General features: G+C 35.9%; 1 protein-coding gene across 1 annotated transcript in view; it reads right to left on the bottom strand.

Annotated features, from left to right (window-relative positions):
* LRRC7 (leucine rich repeat containing 7) overlaps positions 1 to 24,448 on the bottom strand; it is a 390,782-nt gene that overhangs the window by 86,755 nt on the left and 279,579 nt on the right. The window contains exons 16-20 of the mRNA XM_018045424.1: positions 22,792 to 22,992; positions 17,205 to 17,316; positions 16,816 to 16,996; positions 13,489 to 15,169; positions 9,509 to 9,649 (exon numbers count right to left, since the gene is read on the bottom strand). Coding sequence (XP_017900913.1) covers positions 9,509 to 9,649; positions 13,489 to 15,169; positions 16,816 to 16,996; positions 17,205 to 17,316; positions 22,792 to 22,992 — 2,316 coding nt within the window. The remainder of the gene's footprint in view (positions 1 to 9,508; positions 9,650 to 13,488; positions 15,170 to 16,815; positions 16,997 to 17,204; positions 17,317 to 22,791; positions 22,993 to 24,448) is intronic.

Genomic DNA, 24,448 nt, shown 5'->3' with positions numbered 1-24,448 from the left:
ATTAAGCACAAATAATCCTTTTTTTTCTCCATTTCATCCCCATCTTTATCACTATTTCCTCCACTAAACTTCCGTCAGCTGCCCCAACATGACTCTTAGTCACAGAGAACAACTGAAATTGCATGATTCTTTTTAATGTTAAAAAAGACTAAAACCCTTATTAAAAATCCTAAGATCATGATGACATAGATTCTTCATTCATTTACCAATTAATCTTTCTCTTTTTAAAATTAGAACTAACAACTCCACCAATTTCAATATGTTACAGCGGCCAAAGAGAACATACACAGACACACGAAAAAGAAAATACTCTGAATAGACAACAAGAGTAAAGGAATTTCCTGAAAGCAATTTCCTTTATTCATTTCCAGAATGCTCTGGCTTCTTTGTTTCTCTTAAGTGAGACACTCGAGGAGTGACTTCAGTTTTCATACATGGAAATACTGTGAAAACATTTATTTATGTTTGGGAGGGAGGAACCCAAAAGAGAATTATGTAGTGGGTTCACATTTTTCTCAAAAGGAATGATTATATCTATTTACCAAAAAAAATACTTTCAATAAAGTGCTCCTGAACTGTTCAAAAATGCAGTTGTTAAAATTTTATGAAATGTTAAAAGGAGCAACCAAAAAGTGTAAAAAGAATAATGAGGCTATAATTTATTATTTCAAAGAACATAATCAATTGAGTTCAGTTTTCATTCAATTATTTTTAGTATCACATTTGAGTTATTTTCTTTAGATACTTTAAAAGATTAAGAATTAGTCTTTTCCTCACCACATATAACCAATTAAACATAAAATATGTGGAGAATCATCACAATATAGCATTTCTTCAGCTTCTAAATTCTGCAGATCCTTAATATTTCAAAATAAAAGAGAAAATGGTCAGTGTGATTTACTTAAAAGTCAGAAATTAAACTTAAGAAATTCAGTAGTGTTAGAAAAAATGACTAGTCCAAAAAATGACTGCAAACATTTGCAGATTTAACATTTGTGATTTTGACTGCTGCGAATGATCACAAGCCTCCACTGGAAGAAGTAATTTCTGATTTTCCTGAGACACAATGTGTATGAATATATGTGTCTTTGTGTGTCTATATATCTGTGTATGTACAAGCATGTATATGAGTGTATGTATGCATGTGTGTGTATGCATGCCTCTATGTGAGTATATGTGTATGTACAGGATTCGCATATATGAGTAAATGGGCTTAGCTGTTCCTGAAGGTTTGCTCTTGACTGTTAATTGCATTAGTGTTAAGGGCATTGCAAGCTTGGGAAATTAACTTACGGCAATTAGCTGGAAGAATTATATCAGAGTAGTATTATAATTTGGCACTTTGCAAAGGTCTTGGGATATATTACTTAAGAACTCAAGGATTATTTCGCTTAGTAATTGGCACATAGTTCACAAAGGCACACAGTTAAAAAACGTGTTGAAAACAACTTTGTCCAAAGTATTTTCAGTGAAATTATTGTTATATTATTCTTTTCCTGAAAAAAGTAGGTCATAAAGACAAATATACACCAAGCTTGAATCTACATCATTATGATTTCACAGATCTCAGTCTGAAGATGGTAATGGAATATCCAGATGATCTTTAAGCTATTGTTTCATTATAAAGGTGAGGAAGCATCTGTATGAGTACAAGATTATTTTGGTAGTTTTAGTCACTGTCTATGAGGAATTATGTGGATTTACAGACTGAAGGATTTTTTTCGTAGTTATAAAGATAAGTGAATCCTTCCTGAGTGATAGGTAGCCAATAATAGATGCAGCAAAATCAAGAGAAACTATAGGCATAAATTAACCCAAGGTTCTACATAAATCTTGCTGTGCTTTCAGCAAACAAAACAGAACTGGAATTAAATAAATAACCCTTGGAACTCAGGTGAATGAATACATGTTAATACCGGAACTATCTGATCCTGAGTAATGCACATATATCTATAGGAAAGGACATTAGAAATTTAAAGAGTTTACGTGCAAATGTTCCCTAATTCAATGATAGTAAAATGAGTATCAACTAATAAGACAGTGAGGTCATTATCTTCCAGGCAAAATTATATTAAAATATTATTTAATACATGTTTCCATAATTTCAACTTCTCTTCCCCTGAAATTATAATTTATATTAGTGTCTGCTTCAATAGCCAATAAGTAGTAGGAGCTATGGAATAATATTATGGTGGTAGAAGTTAAAAAAAAGAACAAGAAAAAAATTATCTATTTCTCCAGTGCAGAAGAGACCACACTATGTATATTGGCAGCCGGACACCTGCAGATAGGGTGTTGGAAAAGGCAAGTGATTTCTTTCCTAGGCTTGCATATCTCTGGAGCAGCAGTAGCATGGATGAATAACTTGCAATTTTCTTAGGTTCATAACCATTTATTGCTACAAAACATATTTCTTGGTGATACTGAGTGCTCAGGAAATGCAAGCATATGTTGAAGAGTGGAAGGTAACTACTAGCATTTATTAAACTCAGCTAAATAAGAAAGTACTGTTTCTATAGCCCATAGGGGATGATTTGGGCTGTGATATATTTTGGATTAGTTAATACATTCTATTTGCGTATTCTTTTGTGTTTCCTATTCTATACAATGGTGATAATACTTCCATTTAGGGTTTTTGGTGAGGGTTGTGTGAAAAAATGCATTTAAAGTATCTCATGGTACTAGGTACATATTTTCAATAAATCCTAGTCTTTATTCTTCTCCTGTCAAGATATCTATTTTTTCCCGCCATTAATGTGGATAATAAAAATGACAGTTTGAACTGACATTTTGCAATATTATATTTCTTTTGATAACATAAAACTTCAAGACATTAGCTAAGCTCATTTACAACAGAGCACATCCAAAGAAGCATACTGAACCATCAATAAAGTCATAGAAAGCTACCTTAAATGCTTTTTGGAGAGGCAGTTATAAATGAGAAATGAATAAATGAATGAATAAATGAATACATAAATAAAGACAGAATACTAATAATTTATAATTCAATAGCACATGTGTAAGTCTTACATGTTCTGGTAATAAGTACTATGAAATCTTTTAGGAAATTAGAATAAGCTTCAAAAAAATGAAAATATTAAAAAAGAAATTAAATTTATCAAACTAATTTTTATGATTTTTGTTTGCATTCTGTTAATATCAAGAAATTCTATAGTTACCATAGAAACTGTAATTTACTCTTTATAGTACAGAAAGCCTATATTTAGTTTGTAATCCATGCAAAGTGTATAATACTAGACTTGGAATATAAGAAATATAAAAAAATAGAAATATTCAAAACATGTATCAAAATCTGGGAGTGCCTTTTCTTTTTATCCACTGAAATATTCATTGTTTAAATGCTTTATTAAGTGCAGAGTTCTTTAATCTTCATCAACAGTTATATCCTCTAACTAGTTTATTACAAGTTAGTTTAAAAGAAAATTTGGAAAAAAAAGAATTAGACACATTTTGGTAGCCTTAAAAAAAAAATCAGCAAACCGAAAAAAACCCAAATAAATTGCTGGATCAGGACTTCAGGTAGTATTAATACAAATAGTGTCTTTTTGTCAATTACCATGAGGGAGTAGAGAGGTAGCAATCACACAAAGGTGCTCTCTCTGGGTATATAACTTGCAAAAAGACAATTTCAGTGTAACAGAAAAAATACAAAAGGATTCTCCTTTCTCCTAATTACAAGAAGTTAAGTCTTGCCAGCAGAGAGTGTGGGGAAAGGGCCTGGATCTCAGCTTCCAAATATTCCCTGGCAAAGGCACCATCTATGAAAAATGGATGCTGCAATTCCCTATCCAGTGCTTAATTGACAATACCTGAAAGCATTCATTTCAGTTTCTTAGGACACTTCATTCATTCTTTCTAGGACAACTCAGTGTCATTTACCATAGCACATAAATAGAGAGGCACTATTATCATTCAGGGATTTTATGAATAAAAAGACAGCTCCAGTATTTTCAAGGGAAAATAAACAGTTTTGTTAATTTTACCTATTGAAAGTGTTTATATTTTGATCTTACTCTATATTTTAGTGCAGTTCTCATGGCTAACAATCATTTAGAGGCCCTCATGATATTTAAATAGCTGATGCTAATATTTATTATCTTAAGTGGTAAGGTGAGAGTGTCGTCTGATATTTAAATAGCTGATGCTAATATTATTATCTTAAGTGGTAAGGTGAGAGTGTCGTAATAGATTTTTATATATTTGTAAATCGAAGGAAAATAATTTTTGCCTATCTCCTTTCCTGGTGAGAAGAGTTCCAGGAAATTGAGCTTCAGTCATAGGACTGATTATCAATGGGTCAGTGGAGCCAGAAGGGAGACTCTGAGAGATTGTACCTTAAGAAAGGTTAACCCTAAAGTTTCCCAGGAAAACCAAACAAATTTTATAATTAATAAGCTCTGTGGGATAGATGTATCTGAGCACAAAGGCAAAAGGGCAGAGACCAAGGTTGGAAAGAAAGGAGTTCCTGGAGTAATTTTGAAACTGATTAAGCATCCGGTACATACACCTGATAATGTTTTGCGATAGTAGCAGGGGAGGAAAGTTGTCCAGATGCCTAAATACCTACATTTTATAGGCCTTAAAGCGATCCTTTGGATCATATAATAGTTTGGGGGCAACAAAGTAGTAACCCTGTTTCTTTTCCATCCTTGCCCTCTCTCTTCTGTTGTTGTTGTTGTTTTTGGTATGAATGAAAAGTGTCAGTTGCTCCGTCGTGACTGACTCTTTGTGACCCCATGGACTGTAGCCCACCAGCTACTCTGTCCGTGGGATTTCCCAGGTAAGAATACTGGAACGGGTAGCCATTTCCTTCTCCAGGGAGTCTTTCCAACCCAGGGATCGAACCTGGGTCTCCCTCATTGCAAGTGGTTCTTTACCAACTGAATCACCAAATAATAAAGTATTAGTGATAATTCATTTTGAGATAGGCTATTTCAATACTTGATATTCTTTTTTGATGCGAAGCTGGATGGTAGCACAGTAATTTATTTATATTGAAGTATAGTTGATTTGGGGCTTCCCAGGTGGTAAACAGCCTGCCTGACAATGCAGAAGACATGAGAGATGTGGGTTCGATCCCTGGGTTGGGAAGATCCTCTGGACAAGGGCATGGTAACCCACTCTAGTATTCTTGCCTGGAGAATCTCATGGACAGAAGCCTGGCAGGCTATAATCCACAGGGTCCTGGGTTGGACATGACTAAAGTGACTTAGAACACAGGCGCCATAGTTGATTTACAATATTACATTAGTTTCAGCTGTATGCAAAGTGATTCAGTTCTACATATGTGTGTGTGTCTACATACATATATATTTCAGTTTCTTTTCCATACTTCTTTATTCTTGGTTTGCAATTTAATAGAGTTTCCAAACAGAATTTCTTTACATCATCTCTTTGCCCAATTGGGAAGTTTGCAATATCTCCAAGTATTATAATTCTGCAACATTTCTGTTACAGATCATCTTGTTGCTGTTTAGTTTTTAAGTAGTGTCTACTTTTGTGACTCCATGGATTGTAGCCCTCCAGGCTCCTCTGTCCATGGAATTTCCCAGACAGGAATACTGGAGTGGGTTGCCATTTGCTTCTCCACAGGATCTTCCGGACCCACAGATCAAACCAGCATCTCTTGCATTGGCAGGTGGATTCTTTATCACTGTGCCACCAGGGAAGATCTGTGCCATCCATAGATCATCTTAGAGCTACAGTAGAATGGGAAAGACTAGAGATCTCGTCAAGAAAATTAGAGATAGCAAGGGAATATTTTACGCAAAGATGGGCACAATAAAGGACAGAAGTGGTATGGACCTAACAGAAGCAGGAGATATTAAGAAGAGGTGGCAAAAATACACAGAAGAACTGAACAAAAAAGGTCTTTATGACCTGGATAACCATGATGGTGTGATTACTCACCTAAAGCCAGACATCCTGGAGTGTGAAGTCAAGTGGGCCTTAGAAAGCATTATTACAAACAAAGCTAGTGGAGGTGATAGAATTCCAGCTGAGCTATTTCAAATCCTAAAAGATGATGTAAAAGTGCTGCACTCAATATGCTAGTAAATTTGGAAAATTGAGCAGTGGCCACAGGCCTGGAAAAGGTCAAAGAAGGGTAATACCAAGGAATGTTCAATTGTACAATTGCACTCATTCCACATGCCAGCTAAGTAATGCTCAAAATCCTTCAAGCTAGGCTTCAACAGTACATGAACTGAGAACTTCTAGATGTTCCAGTTGGATTTAGAAAAGGCAGAGAAACCAGAGATCATATTGCCAACATCCATTGGAACACAGAAAAAGCAAGGGAATTCCAGAAAAACATCTGCTTCATTGACTACACTAAAGCCTTTGACTGTGTGGATTACAACAAACTGTGGGAAATTCTTAAAGAGTTGGGAATACCAGACCACCTTACCTGACTTCTGAGAAATCTGTATGCGGGTCAAGAAGCAATAGTTAGACTGGACAGGAACAATGGACTGGTGCCAAATTGGGAAAGAGTACATTAAGGCTGTATATTGTCACCTGGTTTATTCAACTTATATGCAGAGTACATCATGTGAAATGCTGGGCTGGATGAAGCACAAGCTGGAATCAAGACTGGTGCAAGAAATATCAATAATCTCAAACATGCAGATGACACCACTATAATGGCAGAAAGCAAAGAGGAACTAAAGAGTCTCTTGATGAAAGTGAAAGAGGATAGTGAAAAGCTGGCTTAAAACTCAACATTCTAAAATCTAAGATCATGGTATCTAGTCCCATCACTTCATGGCTAATAGATGGGGAAACAATGGAAACAGTGACAGACTTTATTTTCTTGGGCTCGAAAATCACTGAGGACAGTGACTTCAGTCATGAAAGTAAAAGATGTTTTTTCCCTTGGAGGAAAAGCTATGATGAACCTAGACAGTATATTAAAGAGACATCGTGTTGCTGACAAAAGTCCATATAATCAAAGCCATTGTTTTTCCAGTAGTCATATATGAATGTGAGAGTTGGACCATAAAGAATGCTGAGTGCTGAAGAATTGATGCTTTTGAACGGTGGTGTTGGAGAAGACTCTTGATAGCCACTTGAACTGCAAGGAGATCAAACCACTCTATCCTAAAGGAAATCAACCCTGAATATTGGTTGGAGGGACTGATGCTGAAATTGAAGCTCCAATACCTCAGCCATCTGATACGAAGAGCCAATTCATTTGAAAAGAACCTGATGCTGGGAAAGATTGAAGGCAGGAGGAGAAGGGGATGACAGAGGATGAGATGGTTGGATGGCATCACTGATTCTATGGACATGAGTTTGAACAAACTCTGGGAGTTGGTGATGGACAGGGAAGCCTGGTGTGCTGCAGCCCATGGGTTTGCAGAGTCAGACACGACTGAGCAACTGAACAACAAGAATAGTTAATGAATCCATTCAATAGAGTACTCCAAACAACATCATAAAATTAATACAGCAGCAAAGAGGTACTTAATTTATATCTGGAGAATAATGTACACAATGAGAAACAGTGTTTCAAGTGTATTACCATTTTTCAGGCACTGAAATGAAAGTCGCTCAGTCACGTCCAACTCTTTGTGACCCTATGGACTATACAGTCTGGAATTCTCCAGGCCAGAATACCGGAGTGGGTAGACTTGCTCTTTTCCAGGGGATCTTCCCAATCCAGGGATCAAACTCGTCTCCTGCATTGCTGGCGGATTCTTTGCCAGCTGAGCCACAAGAGAAGCCCTTTCAGGCACTGAATATGTGCATATTATTCTATAGACTGACAAGAAAACAGGGCAAAAAAACTAAGTAAAATAAGGGGCTGTCCATACAATAATTTCAAGGAGTTCAAGCAATAGCTTCTTTCATACCAAGACCTCTCTAATCTGCTCTTTGTATTCTGAAATTCTATCATTGTAACTTAAGGGTTTGATTTCTATTTAATTGACAAGCCCTCCAGGAAAGCTGTCTGTTTAAGTTGGTGATAGCTCATCTGTTCCTTAGTGCAAATGAGTTTCAAGGCCCTTATGAACATTGGTTTTTAATTTTTAGGGCAGAGGATGAGCCCTGAGCATTTAAGAAGACATTAAGAACAGGCTCCATTAAAGGAGAGGCTCCAGTGAAAAGGGTCTTACTGATAGTAGTGTGTTGGAGCCAACAACACTCAGTCTCAATTCTGAGCTCAGTGACATCAAGTTACCACTTTGAAATTTCTCGGAGAGCGAGGGTTCTGTCACTGACATAGGCACAGGCCACAGATCAGGCATTTTTCTTCCTGGAGAGACTTTTGTATACAATACTGGCTCTGCAACAGGAGACTGAGGACAGAGAAAATAACTTACAGAAATTCTCAATTAAGTCGGTTTTTTTTAAAGTGATCATGGGTGATTAAAGAAAAAAAGCTATGAACAGAAATGTTTTGCTGATTTTATGACTCTCCTCAGAGTAGGAAGCAAAGTATCCAGAGTTAGGGACTGTTATTAAGACTAATTTGACAATAAAATATGAGTTTGAGGTCTTATGACATTCATTTTGCTGGGAGGGTAGTTTGTTTCATCTGTTCATTAATTGATTAAGAGAAGAGAGTTTGGAGGCTACCATCATTTTATTATCCTTACTTTGACATTGCTTTTTCTTTTTTAATAAAAACTTACCAGGTTAATGACTACATTAACAATATAGTCATAATGGCATATTGTGTGAAAATGACTCATTAGTTTCCATTGAAATGCAATTAAGACAGATTGCATTAGTCAATTTAAACAGGTATAATGGACATTTTCTGTTTTGCCTGAATAAAACAAGCAGAAATGGTCCTCGGACAATGGAAATATTTTCTCTTATCGTATATGCCCTTTCAAATAAGTCTACATTTTCATTTTAAACCATGTCAACTTGCTACTTTCCCCTTAACCTAGGATGAGTAAAAATTTGCTAGTTAAGCCACAAATTCGTTTCCCATGTTTTACTTCTGTGTAATATTTCCCACACAAAAAATGGACTAATGAAGCTTTTAGAAGTGCTAATGACTTAATTGTCATTCTAACCCAGGGCTCTAGGACTTTTCTAACTAAAATCCAATCATAATTTCTTTTTCTGTTCTCAGAATGCATCAGTAAGGGAGTATAGGACTATCTCCAAAAAGTTTAAAAAAAAGTCAACATGTGTATATATACATATACACACACACGAAAGAAAGAAAAGCAAAGAATAAAAAAAAAGAAAATGACTAATAAGAAAAATGAGTCTTTAAGCAACACAAGAAGCCATGTACCTGCTCAATCCAGAAAGCAAAGCTGTAAAGTAGGAACCTAATAATCAGTCTAGCTATCAATATTCATTGAGCAGCTAAGAGTAGGGGCTCTATATTATTTGCCCTTATGCTTTTTGGACTCCTGAGAGTCTGTAAGCAGGATTGTACGTACAGCCTAAACACATTACGTGAACAAACAACATTAATTGGCTTTGGTATGCTGACACATGTAGGGCAGTCCATACTTACTTTCTGAAGAGGTAGTTCTTGTAGATCAAATTTAGACTTAGTCTGCAAGTTTAAAGTCATGCTTCTGCCTGCATGCATTGCTGAAATACCTCCATAGGGCAGCATGCCAAGGTTAACTGTGTTGTGTTTGTAAGCAGCATTCTGAGTAGAGGAAATAATCATGTGACAGGATGTGAACACATGCTCAACAAACTGATTATTACATGAACATGTTTAAATTTATAACATTTAACTTTATGCAGGCAAACGGTAACTTTCTTTTTTAAACATGCACTTGATCAGACAGAAGCATACAGTAAACAGTGTTAGTTATGAACATAATGAGTACCATCCAAAACTACAGAAAAGACAAAAAGCAAAGATAACATTCTGTTTTACATTTGTTGCTATCTCATAGGCATAGAACCTATCTTTTATATATCATGATTGTAGTGATTCTGGACAAATGTTTATCAGTAGTGATCTATTAATTCAAAAATTTCAAACAGTGAGGTCTTAAGTTTTGTCAGCTGCAGATCTCATGGTCTCTTTCATATTGTGAGATTAGCATACACAAAAGACAAATACTAGCTTCTAATTCTGCCTTAAAACTAATGCCCTGCAAAGTTAAAGTGAAAATCAGTCAGTTTTTTTTTTTTTTCTGTCTGATAGGCATACTTATGGCAACTCAGGAAAAGAGCTGGTCAAAAAGTCATTCAATCTGACCAGTGGATGATTGAATTTATTAATTTAGTTAAACTACTCATTTTGTATGTGAATCCAAATATTCTCTTTTGTTGTTTCTTAAAAATTACATTTTAAACTGATGAAATTTCATAATGAAACTAAAGGAACTATGCTTTGAATTATTAATGCTATTTATCTGATATACCTAAACATTTATAGAATATTCTAGTGATATCTGCACTGCGGCTACCCTTCAGTAAGTGCATCTGAAGTTATTCCAAGTGGTTCAGTTTTTTTCTACAGAACTTCATTTTAAAATTAAGTCATTTTGCATATCTTGTCATCAGATGGTTTTCATCAGTATGATCTCTACTTTCCACCTATTGTGAAAATACAATAACTGACAGCATTTGGCCCTTTTAATTAATTTTAAAAAATCTATTGAAGTTAGTACACTTTTTAAAACCGAATATTATTGAACATTAGCAGGAGACAGTTATTATTCTGACAGTTATTATTGTATTATTTGCAAAGTAATGATTTTTATGATCAGAATTTTGTCAACTGAAAGACGATTACACTCCTGATGGTGTGCTGTCAACCATTCATATTTGTTATGGATACCTGATTATTTCATTCAGAGAATTTTTTTCATTGTCACCATGCCAAAGTTGAGAAGGACATTGAACATTTCAAGCTAGCACTTGAAGGATCCCTTAAGGTTTAAAATGACTTCAGTCTAGTGATTTCTCAGCAGCTATGGCAGAGTAGCAGTCTTAGACATATGGGTTCATGTTTTACTATCTCTCAGTCAAGTGGGGTTCTGTAGTGGAAGGATGAGCCTTGAGATCAAACCAAAGGAGAAAACAAGCACCTTTAATCTATGGCAGTACTCTCCAAGGTCAACACCAAGCAAGGTCTTTAACCAACATTATGTAGAGCTGTTAAGCTTATCCAATGTCCAAGATTCTAGGCAGTTCTCTTTTATAAGGAATGGACAAAGATCTTGTAGTTTCCAGTGTAACTGTTTGATTCCCAGAGTTCAAATCACGCAACTAAATTTTACTGGGAAGGAAGCAAGCTGTGCCTGGTGCACTCTGACTTTGGGCAAAATGTTAAATACCACAATACAGAACTATTTTTACATAATAAGTCTGTGCTCCAGTACTCTGAATTTATGTTGTATGTAAGTTTTAAGTAAGATACAACCTGAATAACTCAGCAACTTGATTGAGAGAGGGAAGAAGTTACTCAGAGAAAGGAGTAAGAGCTTTCAGGATTTGATGGATTGAAGCAGTATTCTAAGGTAATTTACTTTCTTTGAATTAAATGAGAAGCTATTGAACATACATTGAAATTGCTCTGAAAAATGAAAGACAAACTGAGGAAATTATAAACAGACAGGGGATATGTGAAGACTAATTAAAAAGGGAGGCATTGTCACAACAAGGGAAAATACATACAAATTTAGTTTTAGTTATCTGCATCTGGGATGGGCAGGGTCTCTAGAATTCTGCTGATCTAAATCCCCTTTCTTCAGTCCTATTTTCCTCCCTCCAAATTCCTGCTCCAACTAGGGAAGATGCCTACTTTACAGCAGCTCTGATCAAGGGAAATGAAACATTTATCTGGGAAACTAGTAAATAAATGATAGTACCAAATGCTTAAAATTTTGTCTTTTTTTTTTTCATTATCTGTTTCCATTCACTCCTTTGTTGCCTCAATTTACTAGTCATTGTATACATGCTCCAAAAAGCTTCTGATAACCTTTCTCGGCTAGTTCATCTTACCCTGTTATGTATGGTCGTGTCTACACAAGGCCAGAGTTCCCAAACTGTACTGTTTTATTTGTCCCCAAATATTTTCGCCCTCCAAGTTATCTGTCTACATGGAGGGTAAAACTTGAAGTAAGGCATGGTGACAACCGACCAGGCGTCTCCCACTGACACCCAGTCATGAGGCTTTGATGAGGCTCCCTTCAAAGGGACTGAGCACATCTATTTGAAACAGACATTCTGATGAAATATTTTGCAAGGCAGAACCAGTTTCCACATTGAGAAACTAACACCCACACCCACATTTATTAGTTCACTCTTTTCTTATTAATAATTGTTTTTCTTGTCATGTAGACACGACCTACAAACAATATAATTATTTTAAAAGAGTACACCTGAAAACATAAAATTCACCATTAAAAAATATATAATAAATGCAATGACCTATGCTTTTAATAGTTTTAACTAAAACTACTGAGTGAAACATTCTAATGGTATATTATTAGCCAGATCCCCAATTTATACTGAGCATTGAAACCTAGAAAATCAGAACAAAAAGCCCTATTTTCACAAACTAGAATTTTAAGATTCTAAGGTCAATGCAGTGTACAGAGCCCTCTACACCAAAGCTACAAAGTACACTCAGTGGTGACGGTCAATTGATCATAGTTCTAGAAAATGAAATACCAGATTTCTCTTAGAGAGATATAAACAGCAACAAGAATATAATTCAGGCCTTATAGAAATTTTTTTTTACTCTCTTCAATTACTATGCATTCTGTGATTTATTGTGATTCAATTTTAACTGAATTGGGATTATTTTCCTCTTTTTTGCTGCAATATACACACACTAATTTGTATGTTTATAGTCTTCATAAAGACATCATCTATTTTTGTTGTCTGTAGTATGATTAGAATTTAAACATTTCTTTCTACATGAAAACCAACATTCTAAATGGCAGGACTTTCATTAAACAAAGTAATGTGTGGGAGGGCATTCAATCTCTGCTTATTTTATTTTTCTGTTTCTTGCTGGGAAGATTATTGCTCATTAGAAGTAACAACTTTAGGAGTCCCATAGCAGTAACTATATGCGGATTTTATAAACAAATTAGGTCTGACTTCAGTATATGTGAGTCTGTGCAGAAAGGAGCAGAATACTCACTTTTTATAGATTCAATAAAAATAATTTTCTCTAGGTCACTAGAGAACAGTTTCGTGTCCTAGGAGAGGCATTTTGCCCTCATGGCTAGAAAGCAATTGAAGCACCATCCCATATAACAGAGTTGAATTCTTTCTCACTAACCACTTTTAGGATAGTTTTGATAAATAATTGACCTACAAGTGATGAACTCTCGAAGAGCATTAAATAGTATCCATGAAAAACTATTATGATCAATTTCCCCACATATAAGATAAATAAAATGCTCATCATCTATTCATTCATGTAGTTCATGCTTCACTACATGTGCTCAGAAATGCCAATAAAGTAACACTAAAGGCAGGAGGGATATTCTTACAGAGAAATGCCAAACATACCCTGTCTAACCTTCTAGCTTCTATATGTCTAAGCAGCTGTTGTCTCCAGTCTGCAGGCATTTTACCACAGCTCTCCTCTCCCTTGCCAGGAGTGGGCCTCGTCTTTATATCACTGTTATCTGATGGCTTGTCACCATAGTTACCCAAGTTATAGTCAGATGGTATTTTTTCCAAAAGAGCTGCCATAGTAGGCCTAGCTGAAACTGGCCTGGTTTGGGAGGCACCGTAACTCTCTGTACTGTAGCTTCTTGCAGACAATGGCCTCCTTTGGGTAAGGTTTTTAACTGGAAAACTTCCCGCCTGAGCTTTCACTTCTTGATATGAAGGGTGTTCATCTTCATACCTGCCATTCCTTTTCAGGAACTGGGACTCAGTCACTGAAACGCTGCTTTGGCGATCCAGACCACCCCTATACGGAGGTCGGCCATACCTATCACTCGGAGTTAGCTCATGAGGTTCACTGACCCTTCTAAACATGGCCATTTCTGTAGAGCTCGCCAGGGAGTCAGCTCTTCGCAAGAAGCCTGCCCTGGCGCCTTGACTTGCAAACTGGGCGTTGACCACAGCATCTTCATTAACAGATGGCTGAGAAAATGAAAACATTTGCTCCACTGGTGGGTATCCTCGGTAAGCTCGAGGACTAACCAAATCCTTGGCGATGTTTTTCCCGGGTTGTTGCACGTACTCAGAATTGTGTTGAAAAGGGGGCGGTATCCTCTTTTCCGCTTTAACTTCCACCGCTCCTTGGGGATTGAAGCTTTGGTCAAACTGATAGACTTTTTTGGTCATGGACGCTTTCTGTTGTTGAGGCCCTTTACTGCTTCCGTAGGTGAGCATCTCATCATCCAGCATCGGGACTGACTGGCTTCGAGACATACTGGTCATACCATGCTCTGGTCCCAACATTTTGTCAGGTCGTTCATGACTTCCCAAGTGATCACTCCCAGTAGCGTAGTTTTCTAATGGTATATTATAAACCTTGTATGTACCAATGTCAATCTCATCGATACTCTGTGACTTTTTGAATTTATTGGACTTGATATCTTTCATTAGTGGGGAAAGCCTCTCTGTGCTTTTGCTAATCGAAATAACACCTTTAGAAGAGTCTGGGCGGCAGTGGATTTGAGAAAAAACATTACTGAGACTCCTGTTGGGATTAGAATCGTGATACTCCCACGGTACTCCTGGAGAAAAAGGACTAGGGATTTCAGTAGCTTCTTTTATATGTTCTTTCCTTTCAGGCAATGGGCTGGTGGTAGGAGTTGTCTCTAATTTGGAAGGGAAAGCAGTCCTGTCTTCAAAAGGACTAGGGGTTCTGGTCCAATTCTGCCAAGGATTGGAAGGAGGCACTTCTGTTTCTGGTGTGTGTCTGTGTGTAGACTGCTCAAGTTCGAGGGGAACACCAACAATCCTATCCTGCCTAATCAAAGGCCTGCGTCCATGAGAAGATGTGCTTCTAGCTTTCGAACTCAGGAGGGGATTATTGTTGGCATTCTCGCCTGTGGTCTCCTCGGCAACGAACCCCGTGTTATCATAATGGGAGCCATCGGTCCAGTTGTCTGTGAATGCGTCACTCATTGGCAGCCGGTCAGGACGCTGCGGTAGGTTCCCTGGGGGGACAGCCTCCCGCTGGCTGAGTAATGGCTTTGCATCAAGAGGCTGTGGGAAAGATTGTGCAATCCTGTGAACACAATGGGAAGAAGAAACATGAAAATGAGGAAGAGCTGGGTCTTTGCCAGAAAGAGAACAAGCAGGCAAGAATACCAGCATCCTTTGTTCAACTGATCATTCAGCCACACTTCACTTATGATTAAGAATAGTATTTTTATTTCATGTCCAAAAAAATTCACCCGTTTACCCTGATCTTTTATTTCTTCTCAGTTACCACCTTCCAGTACATATAGTTTACTTACCTATTACATTTATTGCACATTGCCTTGTGTCCTCTGCAGGATGCAAACTCATGAGGGCAGAGGTTTTTTTTCTCTTCGTGCCTAACATAGTACCTGGCACATAGTAGGTACTAAGTACATATTTGTCAGATGAAGGAATGAATGAATAAATGAGTGAATGAAGAAATACAGAGATTTTCAGTAATGGTCCTGAAACCTGTCTGATAATTAGAACTACCTGATTCTTGGCCTCCATCTCTGGAATTTCTGATTCAGTACACTTCCAAACTATTGGTTGAAGGTACCTTTCTTATCACTTTTTGGTATATCAAATAAATTCAAATTGTCTTCAAATAATATATTTGAGGGGCAGGTATTGGAAGACATTAAATCCATTGTATAGTGAATTCATTCACATATCTTTTTCTAGAAGGTAAATTAAATTATGAGTTTTGGTCATTGGTATGTTTATTCCAGTGACCACAGTATCTCTAGATGATGCCCATTTTTCTAAGTTTATTTTAAACCATTTGCATACTAATATCAAATTATATATCTTTTATTATAGCCTTTTAAGTGCTTTCACTAACTGAAAAAAAAAAGTGCATTAGAAGGCATTTTCCAAAAGTACCTAAATCAGTCTCAGCTTGTATGACAAATAATAAATTTATAAACTGAGTTAAATTTTTATCATTGGCATCAGTGAGTAGAAACAGTCATTAATTAATTACCAAAGAATATATTGCAGATGGTATTGATATTATCCGTAAAATCTGCATGGAAGTCATTGATTATCTATGTCATATGACAATTTTTATTTGCTATTTGTAGTGTGAAATATAGCAACAAGCTATAAAAAAAGGAATCAGAACTGGGCAAATGCTACTTCTCTGAGTCACTTTATTGCCCTCTATGGCTTTTGATCTTAATATATCTGTAAAAATGAAAGTAAAATAGAATAGAAGGCATTTTGGAAGGATTTAATACTTTTACTTACATTCTAACTTTCCCATGTGGTGATAAAATGATGATGATGAAGAGGCTGATGAAAAATTTATTGAGTTCACTTTGTACTCGGCACTTAGTGCTTTCCATGCATTTTACTCTAGTTTTTAACACCATTTTGGATGGTGAATGCCCAAATGTGTCACAATTATGTAATGATGCAAACACAACTTTTGATTAATTATTTTTGGTTCTATCCTCTCAATCTGCTAATCTCTTACCATCTCTCCCATAAACAATGGTTTTGCTTCACAAAATGGATTCATCCGCTCTTGGAAATCCCAGCGGGACCACATTTGCTTACCTGCCCCTTAGGTCTTCTATGCCATTCATGTGCTGAACACAATTCCCAAATTAGGAAGATTCCATTTTTTAAAAAGTTGCTGAAAATAAGCATTTGGGGACAGAAGAGAGGGAATTCTAAACACACCTGTTACCCCACAAAGAATTATGTACTGCGTCTTTAGCTGTTGTCTGCAAGGACCCCATTTTAACCCGGGTGTTAGAGGATCCTGAGGAAGCCTGGGAAGGTGAGTAGTCTGAGTAAGTGCCTGAGGAAACACTGTTATTCAGACAGTGAGTTTTGTCAACTTCAGATTCATCAGTTGATTCTGAAATGTAAAGGGAAAAAAATTATAGTGCTATGAACATTGACAAGTATAAACAGAAAAGCAAGTATGAAAAATAGCACACCAGTGAATGTCAGAAATACATATTACAAAATATTTCTATAGACTATGGTGTGTCATAATTTACAACTGGTGATTCGTCATGCACATGCATTGTGGCACATTTTCCACATTAGGTTCACAATGTTACCTTTTTTGTCCTTCCCTAGCAGAACAAGTTTGGGTGGGTACAGAGGGGTCTCAGCTAATGAAGGGTGAAGTTCCCCAATCCTCATTTCATTAGCTGGATGAACAAAAGAATCCTGAGAGATATAATAATACAGGACAAGGAAAGTAAACATTTAAATACTGGTTAACCAAGAAGGCAATATCTTTATTTGGCTCAGATATAATAGGACTCTAGAATCTAGTTCACTGTGGCATGCTAGGACAAGTGAATCATACGTATCTCTAAGGTAAGCACTAAAATTTTTTTTTTTACTAATTTAAATGAGTCCATTTATCCCTCAAACATTTTTTGAAAGCTATTTATATGTCTCACACTGTGCGAAGAACTGCAGAGTTTCCAAAGAAAGACAAAATGTCACCCATGCCCTGTGGGGATTTACAGTCTAGTTACGGAATTAGATATAACTCATAAAACAAGATTGAATTATGATAAGTAATATATAAGTAATATAATATATAAGATAGAAGCATGTAAGAGTTCTAAGGGGTGAACTCTGAGTTCTAAGAGGAAAGTATACACTGACAAACTAGATTTTTTTTTGGATTATTAACAAAGTTAATGCACAATTGGGCCTATTTTAACCACCAATTTCTCTCTCAATGCCTACTGTTTTCCAAGTGATCATCTCAGTTTCTTTGGTTATGTCATGCCTTCTTCCTAAGATTTCTGGTTTTCTCATGATCAATCTAGCCTGCTAAATCTTCACTCTAAATTCATTCACTGAGTGTAATGAACAACACTGGTATAAGAATATAACTTTATGACAAATAATCATATTAAAAAAACCAATGGATTTTAAACTTCTGTAGCAAATTTGGAAAACTCAGCGGTGGCCAAAAGGTCAGTTTTCATTCCAATCCAAAAGAAAGGCAATGCCAAAGAATGTTCACACAATTGCATTCATCTCACACACTAGCAAAGTAAAGCTCAAAATTCCCCAAGCCAGGATTCAACAGTAAATGAACCATGAACTTCCAGATGTTCAAGCTGGGTTTAGAAAAGGCAGAGCAACTAGAGATCAAATTGGCAACATCCACTGGATCATTCAAAAAGCAAGAGAGTTCCAGAAAAACATCTACTTCTGTTTTATTGACTATGCCAAAGCCTTTGACTGTGTGGATCACAACAAACTGAGGAAAATTCTTGAAGAGGTGGGAATACCAGACCACCTGACCTGCCTTCTGAGAAATCTATGCAGGTCAAGAAGCAACAGTTAGAACTGGACATGGAACAACAGACTGGCTCCAAACTGGGAAAGGAGTATGTCAGGGCTGCATATTTGTCACCCTACTTATTCAGCTTATATGCAGAGTACAGCATGAGAAATGCTGGGTTGGATGAAGCACAAGCTAGAATCAAGATTGCTGGGAGAAATATCAATAATCTCAGATATGCAGATGACACCACCCTTATGGCAGAAAGTGAAGAACTAAAGAGCCTCTTGATGAAAGTGAAAGAGTAGAGTGAAAAAGTTGGCTTAAAACTTAACATTAAAAAAACTAAGATCATGGCATCCAGTCCCATCAGTTCATGGCAAATAGGAAAAAAAATGGGAACAGTGAGAGATTTTATATTTTTGGGCTCCGAAATCACTGCAGATGGTGACTGCAGCCATGAAATTAAAAGATGCCTACTCCTCGGAAGAAAAGCTATGACCAACCTAGACAGCATATTGAAAAGCAGACACATTACTTTGCTGACAAATGTCTGTCTAGTCAAATGTATGGTTTTTCCAGTAGTCATGTATGGATGTGAGAGTTGGACTATAAAGAAAGCTGAGCACCAAAGAACGGATGCTTTTCCACTGTGGTGTTGTAGAAGACTCTTGAGAGTCCCTTGGACTGCAAGGAGATTCAACCAGTCCATCCTAAAGGAGATCAGTCCTGAAGGCTTATTGGAAAGATTGATGTTGAAGCTGAAACTCCAATACTTTGGCCACCTGACGTGAAGATTGACTCACTGGAAAGGACCCTGATGCTGGCAAAGATTGAAGGCAGGAGGAGAAGGGGACGACAGAGAATGAAATGGCTGGATGGTATCACTGACTCGATGGACATGAGTTTGAGTAAACTCTGGGAGTTGCTGATGGATGAGGAAGTCTGTCCATGGGGTCGGAAAGAGTCAGAAATAACTGAGCAACTGAAATGAACTGAATTCAACTTATTATTCCTAATTAACCAGGTAGCAAGAGAACATTAAGAAATGCAAAAATACTAAATTTTCATTTTTCTAGGTATAAAAGTGGCTTGTTTATTCTCCTGAGTAAGTAGTGATATAAATTTATGCACAATAGTTCTCTTTATGTCTGCTACCCTAGGTAGCTCTCAATTTCAAAATTCAGTTGCACACTTCTTTGATTAATAGTCTTTGTGAATTGGGTATTTGTTGCTGTGATCAAAAAATCAAGTGCCACCCCAAAATCAATGTGAAACAGAATTTAGAATTGTGGTATCCAATATTATTCCAAGGTTTGAGGTGGTAGGTGGTGTCTAAAAGGTGCACACATTTCATTAGTAAGTAGTTTTGGTTATTTAAGAGTGAAATAAAACTGTTATTTTTTCTTTCAGTTTATGTGTGTTGTTTTTCAGTCACTAAGTCATGTCTGACTCTGCGACCCCAGGGACTGCAACACGCCAGGCTTGCCTGTCCTTCACTGTCTCTCAGAGTTTGCTCAAACTCATGTCCATTGAGTTGGTTTTCTGTACTGTTTCTCAACCCCTAAATGGGGCATAAATATTTACTAAGTTGTTCAGACCTAACAATAATAAATAGAACTGTTAAGTATTTCTTGGCTATAACAGTTTACTAACCACTGACACTTTTGAGCCTTTGAAATTTTAAGTCTCTTAGGCTTTGATTTTTATATATAAATAAAATCTGGCTCCTTAAAAACTGTTTCTAAGTCATCCAGTTTATGGTATTCTTGGCCATAGTCTCAGTCTAGATTTACGTTAAAGCTATTGGCATAGGGTTGCAAATAGAAAGTGATCAATGATTATATTGATATATCTTTCCTTCTTCGTCTTTCTCTGTTGTTTTTACCTTGTTTTTTCTTTCTGTTTTCTGATTCTGCCTACCTCTATTTGCTTTTTTTGTGGTTTTCCATATTTAACAACATGGATAAATATATCATGTAGTGTGGAAGAGGGTACTCTTCCACATTCTTGGCAGTATGATCTAAATAATGATGATTCAAAAATTTCATACACAGGCAAAACATAAAATAAAAATGCATAATATACACTGACCAGCTAGACACTTGGTTACTTGTATTTATTATATCTGAAAGTAGAATAGATAGAGGGTGTGGGTGCTTAGTTGCTCAGTCGTGTCTGGACTATAACCCAACCAGGCTCCCCTGTCTATAGAATTCTCTAAGCAAGAATACTGGAGTATGGCCCCTTAATTTGCGTGCAGTAATTTGGAAAGGGAGGATGATACAGAAAGCAACATCTTCTCATTCTAGGATGTCTAAAAATTGAGGAAAGATCTAGAATCTTGATTTCAGGAAAAATGTTGATATTATCAGTGAAATTTCAAGAGGAAAAGGCTTGTAGAATAAGAAAACTAAGAGTGGGGCAAATCCCAGAAATAAGTGTGAAGCCAAAAGCTGAGCTTCCGCCTGATTTAGCTTGTCTACTATAGCTAATTAGGAAGTTCAGATAGCTAATACCAAGTCACTGTACTGTTTTTAAAGGAGGGCAGGATTAGACTTGTGTTTTGTAAAGATCATAAGCAAGGCAGTGAGGAAGCTTGGGACAAAGTAAGCCAAGAAATTGACAGTTTTTACAGAAATGAAGGACAGAGTTCAAGCAAGACCTGAGGAGTATTAGGAGACTCACTCATGAAAATGTGTAGGCTTTGGTGATTGTTTGGAAGGGGCATAGAGAAGTGAGAAAGAAGGAAAAAGAAATCAAAATACCTCTCAATTGTCTAGCTTGAGTGAACTGGTAGATAACGGTACCAGCTGAGGTCAAGGCCAATTATACAGAGGAGAAGTAAGTCTGAAGTGAAAAGATTAAATTTTTTTTTGGATTTGTTAAGTTTGAAGTCCTTGTCGGACAATTTTAAGATTTTTTCTCTACTATCAGGTTTATCATTAAATTCATGATCAAAGCTACTTTTTCCTTGCCTCACTTCTTCCATCCAGGTATAAAGCAATTTTAGGATCTATGTATTTTGCTGTAGTTATTCAGCTTATGGATTATCATTACCTTACAGTTATATGATGACAGGAGAGCTAAATATAAGGTGTATGTATACTTTTGTGTACACACTAGCTCTTAATTTTCCTCCTTTTTATATTATTGCAGTACTTAGATATAAAAGTCTGTTGCTTTGTTATAAAATATCTGTAATATTTTAGAAATGAAGAAGTACATTAATATGGCTCTTACAGGCAAAATAAAGAAGTGGTGAAAATGAATAAGTGGTGCACACCATGCTTATTTTTGCTTAGGCTTTTTTTTTTCTCTTTGCCTAGAATGCCTTCCTCTGTTTTTGACTTTAAAAGAATCACCCAATCTTGAACATGGAATTCAACCTTTAACACTTCATGTAACTTTTAAAGTGACTGGCAATGATCATGTGTGTCTCCAGTTTCTTAGAGTACTATACTCTCCATCACAAAGCCGATCATGTTATCACACTTTATATATTTTCTAGTTGCTTCATCTGTCTTAAATTTACCTGGTTAGTCTCTAAATTATTTGGGGACTATTAATACATTTTATATTTCTTTTCTTTCTCTCACAGTGTTTAGCACAGTGCTAAATGTACAGTTGGTGTTCAATCACTGCAACAAACTGATGCTTTGAAATGCAGATTTGTAAAAGAGTTTTGTCAACCTAGATATTTAAGCAGCATGTATAGGAATTTCTAGATATACTCATATCAGTTATATTTCTAATGAAGATAAAAAGATGATAATAAAATTAGTTGAAGAGTAGATGAGATAGTACAGAGGTGGCATAAATGTAGTTGAATTCTTTTCAGACCACACAAATTGATAAGGATGAATATTTAATTCATTCTAAAATATTGGAATTAAGCTTCATATTACATTCCATAAAGCTAAATTTCAAAGTTATTGCCCCCTTTTTGCTGCTTATAATAGTGTTTTCTATAAAGGGCGAAACCCAAACACAAAAATATTTTAAAAAATTGGCCCTAAATCTGATCAAGAGTTTTAATAAGATCTGCAGAATAATAAAACAACTTCATTTATACTTTTCTAATGACTCATACAATAAAAGTTAGGGATAGTCAAAGGAATATTGTGAAAATGATTTAACTTACTGACCAGGACTAGCCAGGTGAGTAAACTATTCCTTCTGTGTATTGGAACTTTCGAAGCTGTATTAATGGTTTAAGACCATGAAGGTGTCATTTATTAAATGCAACCCTCAGAGTTAAAAAGAGTAGACAGATTTATTTATATATTAGGAAAAAATGCCCCTAATGAAGATCTGCTCAGTTAAAAAAAATATCATTTAGTAATTTCAAAAAATCCAAACCACACTGGCAATTACCAATAACCTTGAAATACCTCCACTGTAATCTCCTTTGGGGCTACAGGCCACTTGTGTTCATATTTTTCTTTCACAGTTTGCTCCGTGTTAGCAGTTGGATTTGAATTTTCAACACGCACTCCATGGCTTGGTTTACCCACCAGATTTTGAACAGATTTTACCATATTCTTTAAATCCTCTGGATAAGGAGTTGGATATCGTTTTAGGTTTATTTCAACCTAGAAGTTTATAAAAAGAAATTTAACATAAAAATACCTTCAGCAAGCATGTTCACAAAACTCCATTTTATGCGCAGTAGTATAACCAAATGCAATATAGTGAGTGTTGAGCTGGCTGAAAAACTGCTGTAGAGTGTTCTTTACACACTCTGCCTCGTAGGGCTTCTCCCACCCCTGGTCACCCTTCTAGATTAAAAACAATTTTTGGATTTTATCCTGTTTAGACCTACTCTATAAATGGTTGAAATAGCAGTAGGTCAAACACTTAAGTGATTGGTAATCTCTGAAAAATTTAATCAAGTTACTGTCAGCTTTATTTATACTTTAGAGGCTATTCTCTGCACTATCTTAATTATTTATAAATAACTTTTGACATTAGAAATATCTTTGAAATATCAATGCAGGTGATGCAATGAGACTCTAAAAGATTTACAAGTAGATTTATCACTTATTGAAAAAAATGGGGAGTTGACACTATCTATTAATATCATCAAATATGCACCAGCTCTATGTTAATCAGCATGTTACATCAAAAGGTAGGTAGCTAATTCTTGTTAATAACTTAAAGAAACACCTTTAGAAAGGTTTTCATGTTAGCTTTTACCCTAATAAAGTAACATGCATTATAGGTTATATCTTACAATAAAGAGAAAAAAAATTGAGACCTTTGTCTAAGATAGTCTAGGTAAATATGTAAATTTTGGCTGGTTTTTATTGAGAGATTTATTTCCATTCTTGAATTCATTTTTGGCATATGAATCTCACTTTAAGGAATACATGTATATTAATTATTATTCTTCACATTTAATTTAGAGAAAGAAAATATGAGACATTCCATATAGAATATTCCACCATCAGAGTGCTTAAAATATATTTAAAATGGCATAGATATAAATTATCCAGGCTGATTAAAATGGAGTAAGAGGAAAAATAGGGGCATATTTACTTGGCTTGGTTTATTCTAATAGCCATGTCTTTTTGCATCTGAGTAGAATCAACTTTACAAAATGGAATGATTTATGTGACTGTGGTGAGTATGTGTTATTAAAAATATGTGTGAGGGTGGTTTAGAAGTGAGCAGAGGTGGAAGAGGAAGAGAGGGAATGAGAGATTAAAAGAGAAAAAGGGTGGGGTACACACATCCCCCCATACCTATGTAACACATGGAATGTAAGAAACTATGACAGTGGTATAGATCTGAGGGTTATAAATATGAATTCAAACACTTTTGCTCATCTGCAGTTTAGCAAATCCACCAACTTTCTTACTCTAGTATATTTTCTTGTGGCTCACTGTCCATATTAAATACTGGGATTAGACTTCACTGGATGATTTTTAACATTCGCTTCAGTACTAAAATTAAATTATTTTTTCAATTAATGTTTAGAAAGCTTATAAAAAATCAGATAATTTTGTTAGTATAAATATCATTGAAATGTGATTTAATCCTTAATAT

This window comes from Capra hircus, chromosome 3 (assembly GCF_001704415.2).
Source record: "Capra hircus breed San Clemente chromosome 3, ASM170441v1, whole genome shotgun sequence".
Classification (NCBI taxonomy): Eukaryota; Metazoa; Chordata; class Mammalia; order Artiodactyla; family Bovidae; genus Capra; species Capra hircus.
This window is presented reverse-complemented; position numbering and strand designations above follow the sequence as displayed.